The 21,793-nt window shown below is 47.1% G+C and overlaps 1 protein-coding gene across 7 annotated transcripts in view; it reads left to right on the top strand.

Annotated features, from left to right (window-relative positions):
* PITPNC1 (phosphatidylinositol transfer protein cytoplasmic 1) overlaps window positions 1-21,793 on the top strand; it is a 270,127-nt gene that overhangs the window by 146,442 nt on the left and 101,892 nt on the right. For all 7 annotated transcript variants that reach the window (XM_086687793.1, XM_086687795.1, XM_086687794.1 and 4 more), the window contains one exon: window positions 9,255-9,351. In XM_086687793.1, the coding sequence (XP_086543919.1) occupies window positions 9,255-9,351 (97 nt within the window). The remainder of the gene's footprint in view (window positions 1-9,254; window positions 9,352-21,793) is intronic.

Here is a 21,793-nt window from a genome sequence, read left to right as displayed (position 1 = left end):
CACTTCTGGAAGAAACAAATGGCTTTCATGAAAAACAAACGGGACTTGAGGAGGGTGGATAGGAGATATGATAGTTTTGTGACAGGGGCTGTTTATTAGCCAGTTTCTTATCTCGATGGTAACTTCTCATCTCTGGTGATAGGAGTCAGTCTTCCCTGGTTGTGAATTTCCTAGGGAGGGGATTTATGACAGCTGAATTCTTTCTTTCGAGAGGCTCCGCTTTTATGCTGATAAGGGCAGTTCAGTGAAAGCATCTTCCTGCAACTGTTGATTCTCAAATATCTTCAGCTCCAAATAATTCTTACACTGGTGTGGGTGGCATCTTGGAGACCCCTTTGCCAGCCGCAGGGAAGTGGGTTCTGAGAGCTGGACTGGCATTAGCTGAGACGTCACAGTGCCCACTTAATAATTTACACGCAGGAACATCTGTGTCCCGTGAACCCGCATTCACGAGCTGGCAAAGTGAGTGAATTTTCTCCCTTACATCAACCTAAATTTTTTTTTTTTTTTTTTACGTGTATTTATTTTTGAGAGACAGGGAGAGACAGAGCCCAAGTGGGGGAGGGGCAGAGAGAGAAGGAGACCCAGAATCCGAAGCAGGCTCCAGGCTCTGAGCTGTCAGCACAAGGCCCGACGTGAAGCCTGAACTCACAAAAATCGTGACCTGAGCCAAAGTCGAACGCTCAACCGACTGAGCCACTCAGGCAACCCTCCTTATGTCATATGGGAAGGCAAATCACATTTAGAGATAGGTTTATCAATCTGTTCTTACTGGAGTTCCTCAGAGCCTGGGTAGTCAGAGCCTTCTCTCTGAGTCTGACCTGAGCAGAAAGGACATTTTGTGGAAGGATGTCAGTGGCCCACAGAACTGCCTGCACGGTTGAGAACGGGCAGCTGCCTGGGCACCTGCAAGGGGCCAAGGGCAGCAGACAGACTCCATTCTGCCAGCACCACCACGACTGCCATGGATGGGCCCAAATTGTCCCTTTTTTTTCTTTCTTGCTATCACTTACTCCAAAATCCCAACACAAGCATCCCACTGAGTTTCCGATCCAGGCTCGGGCTGCCAGTGAGTGGGGAGAGGGACTTCCAGGCTGGTTTCCAAAGTGGCTGCATTTTACATTCCCTCCAGCAAATGTGTGAGCATGCCAACTTCTCCACGTAATCACTGCCACTTGCCATTGTCTGTCTTTTTGATTCTAGCCATCCCTCCTGGGTGTGAAATGGTATCTCATTTTGGTTTCGATTGGCATTTCCCTCATGACTAATGACCGTTGAGAATCTCTTCTTGTGCTCATTGGCCATTTATTGGAGAAATGGCTGTTGTTGTCCTTTGCCCATTTTTAAAATTTTTTTTCAACATTTATTTATTTTTGGGACAGAGAGAGACAGAGCATGAACGGGGGAGGGGTAGAGAGAGAGGGAGACACAGAATCGGAAACAGGCTCCAGACTCTGAGCCGTCAGCCCAGAGCCCGACGTGGGGCTCGAACTCCCGGACCGCGAGATCGTGACCTGGCTGAAGTCGGACGCTTAACCGACTGCGCCACCCAGGCGCCCCCCTTTGCCCATTTTTAAATGGAGTCTAATGTCTTTCGAAAATGCCATCCGTCCTTTTATTGCTTGTATCTCATCTCCCAGGGAGGGGATTCCTCGGGCCCCTCCCTACGGCGTCTGAGGCACCGCTGGGTGCACCGTTCATTTCGGCGGTTGCCTCATACGCTCGGAACATTACATTACTTCTCCTACGTTAGCACATTTGGTGATTGTCCTTGGGCCTTCGATCCAGTTCAGTTAACCAAATAAGTGGTATTTCTTGGCTTGGCTTCAAAAAAATCCCCGTTTCAACTGGCATCCAGGGAAAGGAGGCGAGATACTCATCAGTCTCTCAAATAGTGATTCTAAATAAAACCTGTCTCCCAGAATCAGATGCGGGTGGGTCTTTTCTCTGGTCCCTTTGCATTTTCTTTTCATCCGCAGCATCTCTCCCGTCCCTCCCCATGAAGCCCAGGAGGGGAGGGATTCAGGGATGGGGGTGGGGGGCATGGGAGAAAAGAGGGAGGCCTATTTTTAGGCTTGTTTTTCAGTCATGAAGTGTCATGTTCTTCCCCACCACGGCTGCTGGATTAATTAGGCTGTGCTGGCAGCTGCCCGTCAGGGAGGGTTGCCAGCTTATAACGGTGATTCCGCCCAATGCCTGAATCGATCTAATGACGAGGACCACCTTTCTCCTGTTCCATGGCTCTGGCCTTCCAGGGTCACTCTCCTGGCCTCTGTGTGTCGCTGGGTAAGAGAGGGCCCAACTTCCCCAAGCTACGAGTCCTGTTTGGGCAAGCAAAGCCGCCCGCCGGTCACTTTGCCTACCAGCTCGTTGGTCCAGCTTGGTTGCCAGGGCTTGGCTCTTTCTCTCACGTTGCCTTTCTCTTCTCCCAGGTCTGCCAGATCTGCCAAGCAGATCGGTCTCATCTCTTAGAGCTTGCCCAGAGTAAGAGCTCAGTGCCCAGAGCTTGTGTGGCCTGGGGAGAGCCCGCTGCCCAGGCAACAGGTCGTAGAGAGATTGTCGGGGTCAAAGATTCTGACCTGCGGGCTTATTTCCTTGCCGTGTTGAAAGAATCTTTATGGTCAGTATTGAATGTTCGGAGTCAACCGTTACTCATTCAGGAAATAGCTGTTGGTGCCTGCTGTGTGCCAGGCACTGTCCTAGGTGCTGGGCATGCAGCAGGGGCAGAACGAGGATCCCTGTCCTGGGGGATCTTACCTTCTAGGTGGGAGTGACGGTGCGCAGTGGCCATAACGTATGGGAACATCAGCTATTTCATTTTTTAATGTTTATTTATTTTAAAAAGTTGTTAAGTGTTTATTTACTTTTGAGAGAGAGAGAGACAAGAGTGTGAGTGGGGGAGGGGCAGAGAGAGAGGGAGACACAGAATCCGAAGCAGGCTCCGGGCTCTGAGCTGTCAGCACAGAGCCCGATGCGGGGCCGGAACCCATGGATCGTGAGATCATGACCCCAAGCCAAAGTCGGACGCCCCACCGACTGAGCCACCCAGGCGCCCCTGAACGTCAAGTATTTTAGAATATTCCATCTTACATATTCTACGTAAATATATAGTCAGTATGTAAGCATTGAATATAATATTCAATAAATGAGATTGATTAACCTACTGTGTTTTTTTTTTTTTTTCAACGTTTATTTATTTTTGGGACAGAGAGAGACAGAGCATGAACGGGGGAGGGGCAGAGAGAGAGGGAGACACAGAATCAGAAACAGGCTCCAGGCTCTGAGCCATCAGCCCAGAGCCTGACGCAGGGCTCGAACTCACGGACCGCGAGATCGTGACCTGGCTGAAGTCGGACGCTTAACCGACTGCGCCACCCAGGCGCCCCTAACCTACTGTGTTTTGTATACTGGAGAAGTAGAACATGTCAGCGACTTCCTCCTGGCGTGCCTTTCAGTCCATGCAATTCTGCTCCGTTCCGTCTCAGTCCTTAAGAACATGCTGCAGATTCTCACGTTGCCAGGATCGCTCCCTTCTGCTCCTCATTCACCTTCTCCCGTGGGAACTCACAGGAACAGAATGTTGGCCTGGCTGGATCTGAAAAGAACTGGAACGTCCATCGAGTCAAACACGTGCCACCTTGGTTCTGCCTCACTCCTGACCAGTGCCACTGACATCACGTGGCCCTCTCCCTTGAGTGCTTCCCAGCGTGCTAGCCGTGTTACCATAACGCTGTCCGAGCACAGCCTTCCAAGAACTGACACACAGGCAGACCTTTTTTCCCAGAATCCCAATGCAAACTGCTCTTAAAAAACATTTTTTTTAATGCTTACTCATTTTTGAGAGAGAGAGAGAGAGAGACAGAATCCAAACACAGGGAAACATAGAATCCAAAGCAGGCTCCAGGCTCTGAGCTGTCAGCGCAGAATCCGACACGGGGCTCGAACCTACGAACCGCGATCTCATGCCCTGAGCCGAAGTCGGCCGCTTAACCAACTGAGCCACTCAGGTGCCCCCAAACTACTCTTTTAAGTAGGGAGAGCGGTGGTGGTGTGTAAGTGAAATTACGAGCAGAATTCAAAGAGCAGCCAGAACAGTCATTAATCGGAGATCAGCATACGCGGAACTGGGTACCGACGATTCTTATCAAATAATTGTCAAATGCCAGGTTGGAAAGAAAAGGTGAGAACATCCCTCCTGGACCAGCGGGAAATGAGGTTCTAAAAGGTAGCTTCATCCTTTTTAGAAGTCCCTTAAGTGGGCTTTGCTTATGTGAGCACAATCTCCACATCGACAGTGACACGTTTCAGGGACACTGTGAGAAACGCCTGAGCAAAGGGAACCCAGACGGGCTGTCTTTCTGCGGGGAATGTTTTAAGTCCAAAAGGTGGTTGATTCTAGTGCTGTGTATCCCGCATGAGTCGGTGGGTAGAACAGCTCAAATAAAGATTCTGGTGCAGACCATCATAACTCTGATCCCCGTGGAGAAAATGAAATTAGACTCCATTTAGACCACATCTGGCCTAATGATGTTCAGTACCTCCTGGGGCCAAAAAAATATTCCCAAACGAGCCTAGATTGCAAAGAGAGATTAGATATCAGGGCGAGTCTGGTAATAATCTGGATTGTAAAGTGCCAGAAGCTTCTAAAGAAGGGATGGTTTGGGTTTTCAGTTCCGGAAGCTCTTGATGAAGTAAATAAACACGCTTCAGCTGAGACCAGTTCAGGTTATGCCTGCGTTTTGGGGCCTTCTTATCAGATCAGTTGTAATTTAGGGAGACCTAGGAAACCGGTGAGAAGGTTTCAGTGACCATATCCACTGAAGTCCAAGGCCGGGTTTCCCAGTCTCGGCACTGTTACTAATATTTGGGGCCAGAGAATTCTTTGCTGTGGGGGCTTTCCTGAGCATTGCGCATTGTAGGGTGTTGAACAGCATCCCTGGCCCCTACCCACTAGGTGCCAGCAGCATCCCTGCCCCCCTCCCCCAACCTCTCATTTGTGACAACCAAAAATGTTTCCAGACTTGGTCAAATGCGCCCCCCCTCCCCGGGGCGGGGTGTAGAATCCCCCCCCCCCCGCCCCATTGAGAACCAGTGCTCTAGGGTGACGACCATACCAGTTTGCCCAGGACTGGGGAATTCTGGCATGTAGGACTTGTAGCACTAAAAGCAGGACAGCCTCATGTAGACTGGGATGGGTGGGTCACCTGGGTGTGTCATTGATAGGTTCTGTGTTTCATACTAGAGTTTAAAAGTGGAAAAAATACATAAAAGTGAAAAGCCAAGTGTTTTGAAAAGTCTGTCTTTGGGGGGCATTGACAGAGGTGTTTGGGCAACAGTATCATTCCACGTCAGCATGTTTTACGATTCTGTAAAGGCTTCAGGGTTTTGTCTGTCCGTCTGTCCTTTTCCTCCGTGCCTCTGAAGCCTGACATGGTGATACGGGCCATTGGGAGGTCTGGTCCCGGCCAGTGGATCAAGAGGACATGATTCAAACCGTGCCACCATTCCAGAAGAGAGACTCTTAATTTTTTTTTTTTATTGATGTTTATTTATCTTTGAGAGAGAGAAAGAGACAGAGTGCAAGAGGGGGAGGGACAGAGAGAGAGGGAAACATAGAATCCGAAACAGGCTCCAGGCTCCCAGCTGTCAGCACAGAGCCTGACACCGGGCTCGAACCCACGAACTGTGAGATCATGACCTGAGCCAGAGTTGGACACTTAACCAACTGAGCCACCCAGGCTCCCCCTCCAGAAGAGAGACTCTTGTTTGACACCTGGGAGTGAGTTTGAGTGACAGACTTCTCCTTAGAATTGGAGGCTGTGTGACAGTATACATCATGAAAGTGACAGCAGCAGTGGGGACTAATTTAATTCCATTTTCCTTTGCAGCCCTGATAAATCATTGCCACGGGGAAAAATAAATTTTACTTCCTCAGACAAAAATGATTTGAATAATGATGTGCTCTGGGGAAAGTGGGGGCTGAGAGAAAGTCTGTTAGTGGGATTAAAATATTTGAATATTGTATCATGGAACTTTCTGCCAATGCCTCCTGCCCCCGGCCCGGCAAATGGCTTGTAGTGAGAGGTTTTCCTTCCTAGACTAATTGAAGAATCCTATAAAGTGGCATCAGCCCTCTTGCCTGAATGTTGTGGGGTTTTTTTAGGGCGTCGCTTTGGAAAAGGCAGCTTTTTCCAGTGCTTCGTATCCTGGATGAGTTGGTGGATGAAACACCTGAGCTAAAGATTCTAGGGGCTGAAGTCCTGACCACGTACAAATAGGAAAGGTCTTGGCGTGGATTGAAAATTGCTGGTGCTTTTCAGCCAGTCTCCTTCCAGGAAAGGGTTGTCGAATAGGGATGTGGTTCTTCTGGGAGGCTGTCTAAGTGACCTGGGGTCTGAGTTATAGAGGGAGGGGGCTGGGGCCCCCGAGTGCCATGCCTCAGGAGCCTAATGCGTATGGGGAGGGGTTCCGCCCCCAGCGTGGACAGTGGAGAATGGGCTCTGATGCTTGTAGGGAGACCTAGGTACTTGGTCTTGGTCCGAGCTAGAGAATGCCTAGCTTTCTTTGGGGGAGATTCTACAATGCTGTTCCAGTCCATTCTGTTCCAGTCCGTTAACAGCCCTGGGAAGCCACCTGCCCGTGAGTAGAAGCCGTGTCTTCCTACACCACCTGCTGACACGCATCGCTCTGGGCTCTGGGGCAGAAAGGAGGGAGCCCCGGGGGGAGTTGTGCTCGTGCCCATTTCCTGCAAAGCAAGCCCAGCGCGATTTTCCCACCCTGCACGTCAACCCTGGTTGCCCTGCTGCTTCCGCGACAGAAAGGATAAATCAAAGGCAAAAGCTATAAAAACCCCCGTCAGGAAGCAGCTCGTTCCTTTCAAGCAGTGTGAACGTAAGGTAAATGAGCAGTTACTGCAGACCTGATTTTATGGGAGCGAGACGTTGTGTGGGAGAGCGGCAAGAAAAATCGCGATGCGGGGCAGAAAATGCTCCTGCCCACGCCGCCCAGCCCACCGGAGAGCAGTGGCCCTCTGTCTGACACCCCCCCAACTTCGGGGAAGCTTTGGGTCCCCCATTTGATTTGGCCCTGATGAGCCGCCCGGAGCTTTGGGGTAGGTCCGGCTGGCCACTGAAAATACATATTTGTCTTTAAAAAAAAAAAAACAAAAGAGGGGGTCCTGGACACTGTCAGAAATAAGAGAATTCGAGAAGACATGCGAGGTGCACAGTATTTTTCTGGCTCGGGTTGTCGTTTAAACTCCATGTCCGAGAGAGGTTGGGGATTTGGGGTTCTGTTAGCTTGATGGCCCCGTTTTCTTGGAATTCACAACTGCCCCGTAGTGTTATCGTCAACATGGGGGCCTTCAGGAGCTCAGAGTCTGCGTCCTCTTGGGGTCTGATGTCCGGCTAGGCCCAGAGTCCCAGACCCTTGAGCTGGAAGCCCCAGGATGGGAAAGAAACAAAATGGGGTGGGGGCCAGGGAGGCGCCTGGGTGGCTCAGTTGAGCTTCTGACTCTTAATTTCAGCTCAGGTCATGATCTCATGGTTCATGAGTTTGAGCCCTGCATCGGGCTCTGTGCTGACCGTGCAGAGCCTGCTTGGGATTCTCTCTCTCTCTCTCTCTCTCTCTCTCTCTCTCTCTCTCTCTGCCCTTCCCTTCCAAAATAAATACATAAATAAATAAACTTAAAAAAAAAAAAACTAAAACAAAATGGTAGCATCCGGAAAGACACAAAGCCCCCAGGTATAGTGCTGGGGGCAGGGGCAGGGAGGTAGAATAAAATCATGCAGACATATTTAAGGAATACAGGGTACTATATATTTAAATATAGCATTTACAGAATTCTCTGGGCCTGTACTGCTGTAGAGTTGGCCCCTGAAGGAAAACAAAGCCAAATAAAACTAAACAAAACTCAATGAGTCTTTGGTGTACAAAAGGTCTTGAGACCTGTGCCCCTGGGTTTTCTTTGTTTTAAGAATTTGTTTTCTGCTAATGGCTGCGCGGGTTCCTGCTCCAGGGAAAGGCTCCATCACTGTATCCTTTCCAGTGGCTGCCTTAACAGATCCCCACACACGGGGTGGCTTCAAACAACACAGATTTGTCCTGTCTCGATTCTGGAGGCCAGAAGTCTGAAATCAAGGTGTGGGCAGTGCTGATTGCCCCTGGAGGCTCCGCGGGAGAGGCTGTTCTGTGCCTCGCTTCCAGCTTCTGGTGTCTGAGGCAGTCCATGGCTCGTGGCTACGTCACTCCTGTCTCCAGCTTCTGTCTTCACCTGGCTTCTCCCCCTCTGTGTATACCTGTCTCTAAATCTCCCTCTCCTTTCTCTTACGAGGACACTAGTGCCTGGAGTGAGAGCCTAGCCTAGATCCAACGGGATTCCATCTTGGGATCCTTAATTACCTACAAAAGGCCTGCTTTCACATAAGGTTAAGTTCACAGGTGCTGGCTGTTAGGACGTGGCTACATCTTTGGAGGGGACACAAGTCCCCCAACTCCAGTCACCAAGGGGCTATGTTTTGTTACTCTTCATATCTCTAAAATCATTACTGTCTGTCGTTTTAGTTCGTTTTTAAAACATCGCCCCTGTGGATTGTTGAGCTGACACCCGGCCCTGACATTTGCCTCCGTCTCCCTCCCTATTCGGTCTTAAACATCCTATCCGACCACTTCCGCCATATGACTCCTAGGAGACCAAGGCCAGGCTGGCCAAACCCTCCCAACGGCACACCTTCCAGGCACTGAAACCTCATGTCCTTGTAGATCAGGTCAAAGAGGACAGGCTAACAATCGTATGAGGTTCCCCATCCCCACACCCAGGCTGCCATCTGCCTCCCCACATTTTAAGAGCATATGAAGGGGCCCCTGGGTGGCTCAGTCGGTTGTGCATCTGACTTTGGCTCAGGTCCTGATCCCGTGGTTCGTGAGTTCAAGCCCTGCGTGGGGCTCTCTGCTGTCAGTGTAGATCCTGCTTTGGATCCTCTGTCACCCTTCTCTCTGCCCCTCCCCCGCTTGTGCGCGCGGTCTCGCTCTCTCAAAGATAAGAAATAAACATTAAAAAAAAAGAGCAGATGAATATGCACAGAAAATGGTGAACTATGGTGAAAACCAGAGGGATGGGGAAGAGATGACCCGTGGAGAGAAGGGCTGTCTAGGCATGTCTCCACTTTCTCTGGCAGTTTATCCAGAAAGGTGTGGGAGCACGTGAGATTCTGGACAGACTCTTTCTAATTGTCTTTTTTTTTTTTTCCTCTTAGCAAACTGCCCAGCTGGGCTAGAGCTGTTGTTCCCAAAATATTTTACGTTACAGAAAAGGCTTGGAACTATTATCCCTACACGATTACAGGTAAGTCCGTTTTACAACCGGCACGTCACATGTAGCAAGAGAACGTAGTGCGGTAGTCAGATTTCACTGATTCAGGGTTTATTATCCAAGCAGGGACTGTGAGAGCCCCGTAGTATCTGTCTCTTCACCATTTGCCTTCGTCCTTTGAGATCAGTGCTCTTCCTAGTGGGGGCTGGTAGGAATTGAACTGAACCATTCCAGCTTGCTTCTTAAAGTGATTTTATTAAATAGCTAGTGGAGAAGGAACGTGAAAGGTTTTTTTTGTTGTGGTTGGTTTTTTTTTGTTCGTTTCTTTTTTTTTTTTTTTTAGTAATATGTCTAGAGTTTTCGTGATCCCTGTTTCTCCCTATTTCCTCAGTAGTCCCCAAGTAATTTGGGGATGTGGTTTGTAAATAAACAAGTTTGTTTACTTTGATTTGTTTTACAGCTTCTCCCAAAACGTTGACTATAATTTATGTCAAAGGTTCTATTGGGTCTCTCTGCCCCAACTACTTCCTCTGCAGTTGGATAATACGATAATTATAAGATCACTTTCCCTCTTACTTGGAATGGGATGATAATAAACTGTGTGTTGATTCTGAACTAGAAACTGTGCTCCCAGATTTGCAAGGTTTGGTTCCTGTCTCTCAAACACGAAAATTCAAGACCCTACTTGAATATCATAATAGGCTCTTCTTACTGGTTATAAAAGCTGCTTTTCCACTTAAAAGATTTCCTTTGTGGTTAATGAAATGCTCCACTGAAATTATTAGTCTTTAATTCTGCTTTTATAATGCCAGCTCGATGGTTTTTAATTAGCCACAAACCTATAGGCTAATTGAACCTTGTCTTACAGTCCTTATCTGCCCAACCACAGAAGTATCATCTGTAAGAGTTTCATGAGCAAACATGGAGATATTTATGAAAGTTCAGTTTTTGGAAGGTTTCTTTAAAATATTTTTAATAATTATAATTCACCAGTATTTGTTAGTTCTGTGGTTTTATAAGCCATGTGGTTGCATATAAGCATGGTCTAAATCATCATTTTGTTTCTCTTTTTTCTTTTCCCTCTTGCCCAAATGAACATCCGGGACCAGAATACACAGTAAGTGTCATTTAATCATTTTTAAATAGTCAGTTTAAGAACAGTGGAGTAATTGGAACTTCCTGTGTCTTTCTCATCGTACCACGTAATAAAAAAATAGGGGAATAATTCAAATCAGAAATATTTAAATGTAGGCTATTGCATAGCTGTATGTAATGCAATAACTCGCATGTTCTCATTTGTTCAAGAATATGAATGTTAATTTGAAATGCCTTGATATTCACCTTACATAATTAACTTTTGCTTGTATTTTTAAATAGCTTGACTGCTCTACTTGTGATCGTTCAATGTAATAGAGCAGTTGCCAGAAATGCAATATTAAAGTGATGATAATAGCTGTTGACAGAAGGCGGGGCTGATACCTAAAGGCTGTGATCTGATCACTTATTGGAGAACCTCGTAACTAGAAAGACGTTCATTCAGATTATTTTCCTCTGAGCTCTGGATTGGGCAGTCTTGATGGCTTGATGAAAATCATTTGATTTCTTCCTGCCCTAAGGGCCTTTAAAATCATTACTTAGTTAGCATTAAAAAAGGAGACCCTATAGTATCACTGTGTTACCGCGTTTTCATTTGGATCATTTTCCTCAACAACCAACAGGTCAGGTTGTCATAATAAAAGAATGGGGGGTTGCCAGGGTGGCTTAGTCAGTTGAGCATCCAACTCTTGATCCCAGCTCAGGTCTTGATCTCAGGGTCGTGAGTTCAAGCTCCGCACTGGGCTCTCTCTGGGCGTGAAGCCTACTTAAAAAAAAAAAAAAAAAAAAAAAAAGAAAAGAAAAAAGAAAATGGTTAACTGAGCTATAATGGAGTTGAGTTTTTGGTCTTAATCAAAACAATCAAAGGAAAGAGACCTGGTGAGAGGGAAGTGGAGGAAAATGATTCATTGTGTCCTTGGCAAGAGCACAGTGCTTTGCACATAATGAATGCTCAATAAATAGTTATTGAATGGCAGAAGGAAGGCAAAGACAGATGGATCATCTCCTCAGGCAGAGGAGAAGGGTCACTGGCTTTGGAGTCACGTAGGCCTGAGTGTCCTCTGGCTCTGGCTTTGCCACCTTCCTGCCCAGAGTTCTTAAGCACGTGACCCCAGTTGCCAGTTTTTTAAACTTACATGACTCTATGACTATATTCTCACCTGTCCTTTGCAAAAGGAAGAAAATAGTATCCAAAGTTGTTCATAAAATTAAATTTATTCCACTTAAAGTTTCCTTTAGGAGAATAAATCACATCCCTCATTCTTGGGTATTACAATGTCTTTCCTTGGGCCACCTGGGTGGCTCAGTCGCTTGAGCATCTGACTCTTGATCTCAGCTCAGGTCTTCAGAGCCATGAGTTCAAGTGCAGCATTGGGCTCCATGCTGGGTGTAAAGCCTATTTAAAAAAATTTAGATAGGGGCGCCTGGGTGGCTCAGTCAGTTGAGCGTCCGACTTTAGCTCAGGTCACGATGTCGCGGTCCGTGAGTTCGAGCCCCGCGTCGGGCTCTGGGCTGATGGCTCAGAGCCTGGAGCCTGCCTCCGATTCTGTGTCTCCCTCTCTCTCTGCCCCTCCCCCGTTCACGCTCTTTCTCTGTCTCAAAAATAAATAAATGTTAAAAAAAAAATTAAAAAAACAATTTAGATAAAACAATTTTAGATAAAAAAATTTAGATAAAAAGATAATAAAATATATTTCCTTTTACGAAACGATAGGAATATATATAGCATTTCTTCCCTAATGTCTGTGAAAAGGCAATTCTTTGGCAAAATACAAATATTACATTTTAGAAGTAAGCAGCTTAACTTCTCTGAACCAGTTTCTTCATCTCTAAAATTGGACTAAACCCTCTTCCATAGAGCCATTAATAGAAGGATTCAGTGATTTAACATGGGGATCAGAAGACTTTTTTTTTTTTAATGATTTTATTTATTTTTGAGAGAGAGAGAGCGTGTGTGGGGGAGGTTCACAGAGAGAGGAGGACCAAGGATCTACAGCAGGCTCTCTGCTGTCAGCACAGAGCCCAATGTGAGGCTCGAACTCACAAACTGTGAGATCATGACCTGAGCCCAAGTTGAACGCTCAACCGACTGAGCCACCCAGGTGCCCCTAGAAGACGTTTTCTGTAAAGGATCATATAGTAAATATTTTCTGCTTTGGGGGACAGCTTCTGTCACTGTGAAGGCAGCCATGGACAGTATGTAAAAGATGTTGGCCTGGTTGAATTTCCTCGGACAGCAGGCCCAGTTGGGTCCCAGTTTGCCAACCCCTGATGTATACAATGGTTAGCACGTTGCCTGTACATAGCAAGCAATTAAATGGTTCCCCAGCAACACTATCCTCAGTTCCATGGCTGCTAGCGATTGAACCACCTCTAAGAGGAATGCTTGGGTATCTTTTGAGTCTTGCTTCTGTTAACAGTTGTGCAAGTTACCTCCCTCTAAACCTCCATTTCATCGGGGGCGCCTGGGTGGCGCAGTCGGTTAAGCGTCCGACTTCAGCCAGGTCACGATCTCGCGGTCCGGGAGTTCGAGCCCCGCGTCAGGCTCTGGGCTGATGGCTCGGAGCCTGGAGCCTGTTTCCGATTCTGTGTCTCCCTCTCTCTCTGCCCCTCCCCCGTTCATGCTCTGTCTCTCTCTGTCCCAAAAATAAATAAAAAAAAATGTTGAAAAAAAAATAATAAACCTCCATTTCATCATCTGTAAGCGGGGAAAATGTAGTAACTATCTCATAAGGGCAATACGAAGATTATATTAAATAATCTAACGTGAAATCTTAGCCCAGTCTTTGGTGCATGGTGAATGCTCGCTAAATGTTCAATGCTAGAAGCTGCCATCGTTACAATGGAAGTCCTATGGGCGAATAAATGGGAATACATCTTGGTGCCCTTCAATGCAGACTGGGCTCCAGTTCTTAGACCGGATGGGGCTAATTGTCTAGGATATTATTTGATTTTATTGATATCTGATGTTATCCTTTTTCCTGCTTCTCCGAAAGCTTGTACATGGACTTTTCACTTGAAATGTGATCAGTAGTTACAGGGAAAAGAGAATTCATGTCCCTATAACTATGCAAAGGCAGTTATTTGTTCAGCGAGCTTTAGAATTAGGTCACCTTGACTTGACCCAAAACTCATGGCACTTATTCCCCCAGAAGCCAATGACCATACCATGAAATGTGGGGTGATTCATGGAGAAATGAAGTCTGAAAAATGTTTGACATCACGTTCAGTTTTTAAGAATATACATTAGAGGACTTTGGTTCTGAAAACAAGATGCATCAGAATGAAGACCACAGCTCCTGACAAAGCCAGTCCCATGGGGACGCACCTCCTCGAGCAGCCCTCCCATGAAAAGCTTTCTGGCCAGCCCCCATTACCGTGGACTCGGTCTCCTGTGCTGACCTCTGCAGAGGCCACGGCGGATTTCTCAGGGGTCGTGGCCTTTCTTTCTGTCTAACTTCTGCCCCACGGGACTCCTGTAGGTCTTTTTTTCTTTTTTTTTTAATGTTTATTTATTTTCGAGGGAGAGAGAGACAGACAAAGCACGAGCAGGGGAGGGGCAGAGAGAGAAGGGAGACACAGAATCTGAAGCAGGCTCCAGGCTCCGAGCAGTCAGCACAGAGCCCTGACACGGGGTTTGAACTCATGAACCGCGAGATCATGACCTGAGCCGAAGTCGGACACTTAACTGACTGAGCCCCCAGGTGCCCCAGCTGTAGTTCTGATCACACAGCTCAGACTTTCAAAGGATCACGTTATTTTATTTCTATTTGAGAAAACTTTTGGGATAAAACATAAGTTAGTTATAGTTGTATAGGCTCATACTCACCCCCTTCTGTTTGACTCGATGTATTGCTTGATCTTTTCTAGGGCCCTTATTTTTTTTATTTTTTTTTTTGTCAGTTCCCCCCTAACGGTACCCCCAATCCTTGGGGTAGTTGATTAGGCCTGCTGAAACAAAGTACCACAAGATAATAGAAATTCATCTTCTCGTGGTTCTGGAAGCTTAGAAGTCTGAATCAGTGGTTGGCTGGGCCATGCTCCCTCTGAAGCCTTATAGGGGCAGAATTCTTTGCCTCTTTCCAGGTTCTGATGGCCTCAGAGGAGTTCCTTGACTTGTGGCTGCATAACTACAGTCTCTGCCTTCGTCTTCACATGGCATCTTCTCCCTGTGTGTGTGTGTCTGTGCCTTCAACTGGTGTCCTCCTTCCTGTGTCTCCTCTTATCAGTTCACCAGTCCTGAGGTGACTGGGTGGCCCAGTCAGTTGGGCGTCCGACTTCAGCCCAGGTCATGATCTCATGGTTCGTGGGTTCGAGCCCCACATTGGCAGAACCTGTTTGGGATTCTCTGTCTCCTTATCTCTCTGCCCCTCCCCTCCTCTCAAAAATAAACATTAAAAAAAAAAGAGAGAGAGAGACCAGTCCTGTTGGATTAAGGACCTGCCCTACTTCATCTTATTATAAATAATTCCATCTGCAGCAGCCTTAAATCCAAATCAGATTACATTCTGAGGAACCCAGGTTAGGACTTAAGCACATATCTGGATCGTGGGGCGGTAGGGTGGGCTGGGACACACACACACACACACACACACACACACACACACACAATTCAACCCATAGCACCATCTTTCAGTTTTAGATCAACAATCATTTATTAAACACCGACAGCGTATAAAACATCATGCTAGTAGGTTCCATTGAGTAGCTCCTGTCCTTTGGGGAGCCACAATCTTGTGGGGGAAAAGCTAGACATTCCAGTGGCAGCCATCAGCAAGGCACAGGGTTTTCTGGAGGCAAAATGGGACAGGCCATCATTCAGCCCAGAGGGCAGGCTGACACCAGACCTGCCCACTGAGCTGGATGAGCTCTGAGTGAGGCTGATGGCAGAAATTCAGACCAGAGGGCAGAATGCATGGCACTGGGCCATCCAGGCAGACAAGCAGGTGCAAGGAGCAAAGGTGAAAAGAAGAGCCTTGGTCTCTGGACCGGGGCCCGGAGCTTGGTGTACAGGTAGGAGCGGGACACGGCCATCTTTCACAGGGGACTTGGTCATGAGATACGGGAGTGATAAAGTCGCCAGCTTTAGCAAGTAGAAATACAGAATGTCCTGTTGAATTTGACTTTTCAGATTAATGGCATATTAATTGAGAAGTTGTTAGTACTTCTCAAGTATTGCATGGAATATACTTCTACTGAAAGATTGCTCATCTTCTATTTTTTTTTTCTGGCAACCCTATGGGAGGGGGGACAGCACTGGGGCAGAGCTCATGTCAGAGACTTAAGGACAAAAGTCAGGTTATAAGGACAGGGGCACATTGGTGGGCCAGAAGAAAAGGAGGAGAGGGAACTGTATGACTCGGCAGCTTGTCCTAAAGTTAACGTGCCACCTTAACCCGAAGGCCAATCCAGTGGCCTGTCAGAACAACTTAAGTACTTCCTGCCTCAGGTAGGTTTGGCTCAGGAAGTGAAATGGATTAAAGGGGGCGGGGCTTGGGAAGATTAGAGGAGAGCAGATGAGTGTAGGACTGTCAATATTTCAAGGAATATGTGTGCTAAGGGTTGTGGTTGAAGCACAGAGCGTTGTAGAAAGGCGAGAGAAATTTTGCCTGGAAGAAATAGGGAAGATTTCCTGGAGAAGGCGGGATTTGGGCTGGACCTTGGGAATAGTAGAAGTCCTACCTGCGGACACCCGCTGTGTCTTCGTCAGTTCAGGCTGCATAACAAAAAACACCATGCACAGGGTGGCTTCAACAACAGACATTTATTTCTCACAGCTCTGGAGGCTGGGAAAGTCCAAGATCGAGGTAGCAGCTGATTCAGTTCCTGGAGAAAAAGCCCTCCTCCTACTATGGCTTCATAGAACTGGGAAAAACAGAAAGCCAGCTCTGATCTCTTCTTATGAGGGCACTTATCCCATTGTGAGGGCCCCACCCTCATGGCCTCATCTAAACCTCATCACCTCTCCAAGGCCCTACCTCCAAATGCCATCACATTGGAGGTTAAGGTTTCAAATATAAATATGGGATGGTGAGGTGTGGGGGCGGGGGGGCAGTCCGGAGCATGCACACTCCAGGCCCAGTGGGTAAGTGACATTGCTGGATCCTGGAAGCTTGGAGGCCAGGTCATCGTGGCTTTGAATGTCATGTGAGGTCTGTATTTAACTCTCTACAGGAGGCCACATTGTTCCTGGCTAGTTCACTTTGATTTTCCATCCTAAACATAGCACAGGTTTTCTGTCTGCCTTCCCAGTGACTGGGGGTCTGGGTTTCTCCCTCTGGCTGCAGTGGTCATTCTGAAGTTGCCTCCCTCCCCTTGCCTCACACTCAGCCAAGTTCTCACGCTCTCTGCCCCGACAGTTCGGGAGGAAGAGCCCACTCTTCTCCCTGACTCCAGGCTCTGCTCCCTGGATTTACGACAGATGCTTTCAATTGTCTTCATCCTTTTTTCCTGTTTTAAATGCTTTTCCGTTGGCCTTTTTGTGCCCCAATCCTTTCATCCTAAATACCTCTTCTTGATGTCGTTTCAAGCCCATATTTCCTGCCTGTGCCCAAAGTTTTGCCCAGAGCAAAACTTCTCCAATGCCTGACTCTCAGCTGGGATCACCACACCCTGCCCTCCCTACCCTCCGGGGAGACACAGGGGCTCCTAATACCCTAGACCGCTCTCTGTTCTCATAGGATTAGCCCAGAGCAATGTTCATCTATTCCTAGGATCCCCTAGGTCCTCTATCTGACTGTCCAGCCTATTACTGAGACCTCATGCTGCCCTCATTTGTGACAAAACCCAGACAAGAGAACTTTCTTTTTTTTTTTTTTATTTATTTTTGGGACAGAGAGAGACAGAGCATGAACGGGGGAGGGGCAGAGAGAGAGGGAGACACAGAATCGGAAACAGGCTCCAGGTTCTGAGCCATGAGCCCAGAGCCTGACGCGGGGCTCGAACTCACGGAGCGCGAGGTCGTGACCTGGCTGAAGTCGGACGCTTAACCGACTGCGCCACCCAGGCGCCCCTAGAGGACTTTCTATTTAGGGTCATGTAAGGCTTCAACATTATCACAGTGATCAAAACATAAAAGCTTTTTCATCACTGTGTATGACTGAGTCGTTAGGATTACGTGGAAATGCCATGTGCCCAGGAAGTGGAAAAAATATCTTTAGCTTGGTTATAGGAAAAAGTCTTAATTACACAGTAAACAAAGACTAACACGATGACAATTTTCCAGAGGACGGACTATCTATCTAGCCCGTTCTTCAAAACCTGCCGGTTCTTCTGTAGTTTGTAAAGTCACAAAGGAAGGTGCCCGAAGAGACTGGCTGCCTTCCAAAGTCACTGATTTTGTTTCTCTTGAGCTAAAAAAAAGGCGACACTGGGCTATGAACATAGCTCAGCCGCATCAGTTCAGCCTTGGTCGTGATGAAGGGGAAAAAGTTTTTTTCTCATTTGTACGAATTTGAAAACTGAAGCTTACAGTAATTTGATAGTGGTGACCCAGATACACAGTTACTATATATATTTGGGGGCCATGATCATCCCACTCCACCAAAATATCTTTTTTTTTTATTATTTATTTAAAGATTTTAGTTTTGTTTTTTTTTTTTAATTTTTTTTTCCAACGTTTATTCATTTTTGGGACAGAGAGAGACAGAGCATGAATGGGGGAGGGGCAGAGAGAGAGGGAGACACAGAATCGGAAACAGGCTCCAGGCTCTGAGCCATCGGCCCAGAGCCCGACGCGGGGCTCGAACTCACGGACCGCGAGATCGTGACCTGGCTGAAGTCGGACGCTTGACCGACTGCGCCACCCAGGCGCCCCAGGATTTTAGTTTTTTAAAGTAGGCTCCACACCCAAGTGCAGAACCTGAACTCACAACCCCGAGATCAGGAGCTGCCTGCTCTACCGACTGAGCCAGCCAGGCTCCCCTCCGCTAAAATATCTCTCAATAAGAATTCACAGAAGAAGCAATGACAGATGGGGAGCCCCTTTGTACTAGCGAGAATGGCTTCTGTTGCCCAAGATGCAGAGGTGGTGAGCTGTCCCGTGTTCCTCCACAGTGTTGTTATTTAGTTGAAAAAGGTGGACAAGGTAAATTATAACAGACCAGGGAGAAGGAGATGACTCTTGAATGAGTAGCTCCAATGGTGTTGAGCCACAGTGAGAGATGGGGTTGTTTGGGGTTGGTTCAGACCAGCCAGGGTAGAGAGTCGAGCCTGTTCACCGTTGAGAACGTATCATGAGTCACCCGAGGTGAACTCGGGCCATCTTCCCAGGAGTGGCACGGGAGGCTGAGGTATTTTTCTGAAAGCAGCTAACGGCTCTGGATAGGAACTTTCCTTGAAATCTTAGCCTCAGTAGATCCCCGATAATTGAAAGTGCTGATGGGTGCTTGTGTGTGCAGACCGATGATCTCCATGCCCATCAGGCTTTTCTTGAGCTCCCCATCCCCACCTTCCACTGAGTCCCAGCCAAGGGTCGTAGAAATCACTGAATTACATAACTAGGAAATAGGTGCCAGTACAGAGAAAATACACTCAACGCCTGAACGCTAGGATTAGTCTTATTCAGACGGACATGAGAGTACAATCTGGCCATTCTCAACTAAGCTAAGAGAATGATGGTCCTTAAGTGTTCCTTCTCTGGAGTCATGGAGACAAGGGTAGGGATGGGGGTTAGATAGTTAGGAAATAACTTTTATCTCCACGTCGCAATTAACCCTGAATATCCAGGGCAGAAGGTAATCGTGGTGATCAAAAAGAAACAGCCTTCCAGTTGGGGGCGCAGATGAGCAAGGCAGCACTTAGCCACAGGCTGGAGGAGGACCCTCCCAGAGAAAGAAAAGAAAAAAGTCAAGGGAGACATAGGTCATGACACAGGTCATAGACCATAAATAGTCGAGAGTCAGAATAGCCAAGTTCAGAAATCTTCAGGGGTCAAGAGATTTTAGGTGGAAAGAGTCTAAAACCACTTACACCTATCATTAAATTGTGCACAGCCAGTTAGGTTGGGAAGCACTGGGTTACGCAAAGCTACAAAGCTTAAGTTATTGCAGGACTTGTCAGAGGCTTCACTTTTCTGCCATACATTGTGAATCTTCACATGGGAGCTGCAGCACTTTCCACACTTATTTTCTCCTTGGGATCTTGGGTTTTGTAAGGACAGCCTTCTAAACCTTAGGGGAGCTCCAGAAGCTTCTCTCAGGGTTAGAGCCATTATGCACCCACAAAATAGGTCAGTGGATCAATTCTATTTCAGTAAATGTTGTTTTCTCTAAAATTTCAGTGAGTTAATACATTGCATAGTGATTACTGTTCCTCAAATACCAGTGGTTTGAAAGACTCCCAACAGTAATGACCTGTGAATTTCTTTCCAAATGGTGCCGTGTGACCCCACAGCAAAGGCAGCCCTGCACGGAGATGACAGTGATTTGTTTCTATTTCGAAAATGAACTGGTCATGTAGGGGGTGGCGGGGGGGACCTTATTCACAGACCTAGTCAGTTGGTGCCTGGTGACTCAGGATCCTTGGAAAAGCAGTGTTCTTTGTCTGGTGGATCCCCTTTTCCATTTCCTCTGGCTGTTCCCAAGCTGTTCCTTGTACTTCAAAGAAAAGTAATTCAGCCATCTTGGGGGAGAGGGCAGGCGATAAAATGGGCTTCTCTACCATAACGTTAACATTTTGAAATTGTTTGCATTTTTTTTTTTATAAATTTTTTTTTTTAAACGTTTATTTATTTTTGGGACAGAGAGAGACAGAGCATGAACGGGGGAGGGGCAGAGAGAGAGGGAGACACAGAATCGGAAACAGGCTCCAGGCTCCGAGCCATCAGCCCAGAGCCCGACGCGGGGCTCGAACTCACGGACCGCGAGATCGTGACCTGGTTGAAGTCGGACGCTTAACCGACTGCGCCACCCAGGCGCCCCAAAATTGTTTGCATTTTTTAAAACAGGCGCCCCAAAATTGTTTGCATTTTTTAAAACAGGCGCCCCAAAATTGTTTGCATTTTTTAAAACACCGCTCAGGGGCGCCTGGGTGGCGCAGTCGGTTAAGCGTCCGACTTCAGCCAGGTCACGATCTCGCGGTCCGTGAGTTCGAGCCCCGCGTCGGGCTCTGGGCTGATGGCTCGGAGCCTGGAGCCTGTTTCCGATTCTGTGTCTCCCTCTCTCTCTGCCCCTCCCCCATTCATGCTCTGTCTCTCTCTGTCCCAAAAATAAATAAACGTTGAAAAAAAAAAAAATTAAAAAAAAAAAAAAAATTAAAACACCACTCAGAATGACTTTATATGGGTCAGTCATCAGAGAGAAAATACACGTTTCATAGAATCTTCCTTCTCTTTTGTTTTCTGTTTTCCACTTGTGGCACTGAAAATTGGATTTCTCTTCTCTGGTTTATTAGTACCTATGGAATTGTGTTCAGTGTATGTTGGGGAGGGAAGAATAGTACAACTGCACAGATTTTGTGGGGCAGATTTCGTTGTGTAAAAATACAATAAATTGCCTAAATTTGGTGATTAAAATAAAGTGAGTGCAAAATTGCCCCCGTGTTTTTGACCCTCTGACCACTAAGATAATCTCAACTGTGTGATATCTAACATCTTTTCAGTTCAGAATCTCAACATTGATCTTCTTTTTAAGAGTGAGTGCGATTTGTTGTTTGTTTGTTTTTTAATATATTTTTAAATAAGGAATGTGCCTGGTTTGGTTCAGAGGGGTGGTTCTTACAGTTTTTAATTGAGAAGGCTTGTCATAAAGTTTGCTATGCAGCCTGTGTATTTGGGGAGTTCCTCTGAGTCTTTCCCATCTCTATTATTTACGTGTAATTCTTTTTCATTGGATGTGTTCTGCCTGTCTCTTTAAATCCCTGTCCTGCCTTCATTGTGTGTAGCTATCAGTATTCACAGGCACCTTCTGCTTATTTCTCCGTGACAGGTCCAGCTTTAGACTGTATGAGCCTGAATTTAGTTTCCCTGCTCGATTTTCGTAGAGGCGCCAGCAGCAAACCATGCCCCATTGAGAAAACATATTTTCATTCATGTCTTCACTGCCTCTCCCTCCTGGCCTTGCTTCTCCTGCAAGATGCTGTTACTCAGCTTGTCAGAGGACGGAAGAGGCTCCTGCGATGAATGAACTAATGAATGAACAGAGAGCCTCAGTGTAGGGTGCAAGCTGCTGAGTAGCCTCACAGAGGCTGGGGGCTGGAATACAGACAGATGTTTTCGGTGGGGGCTGGAATACAGACAGATGTTTTCCTTCCACTCGGTCCCGTCCTCTCGTCCTCCCCCACTTCTCTTTCAGGCCCCACTGTTCTTCTTGGCCACCCTTTTCTTCCTGTGCAGCATATATTAGGGAAGTCACTCAGACTCATCGTCATCGTTATCCTTTACATGCAATC

The sequence above is a fragment of the Puma concolor genome, chromosome E1 (assembly GCF_028749965.1).
Source record: "Puma concolor isolate L17-30 chromosome E1, mPumCon1.1.hap2, whole genome shotgun sequence".
Taxonomy (NCBI): domain Eukaryota; kingdom Metazoa; phylum Chordata; class Mammalia; order Carnivora; family Felidae; genus Puma; species Puma concolor.
The sequence above is the reverse complement of the archived record's forward strand: the minus strand, read 5'-3'. Positions and strand labels throughout refer to the sequence as shown.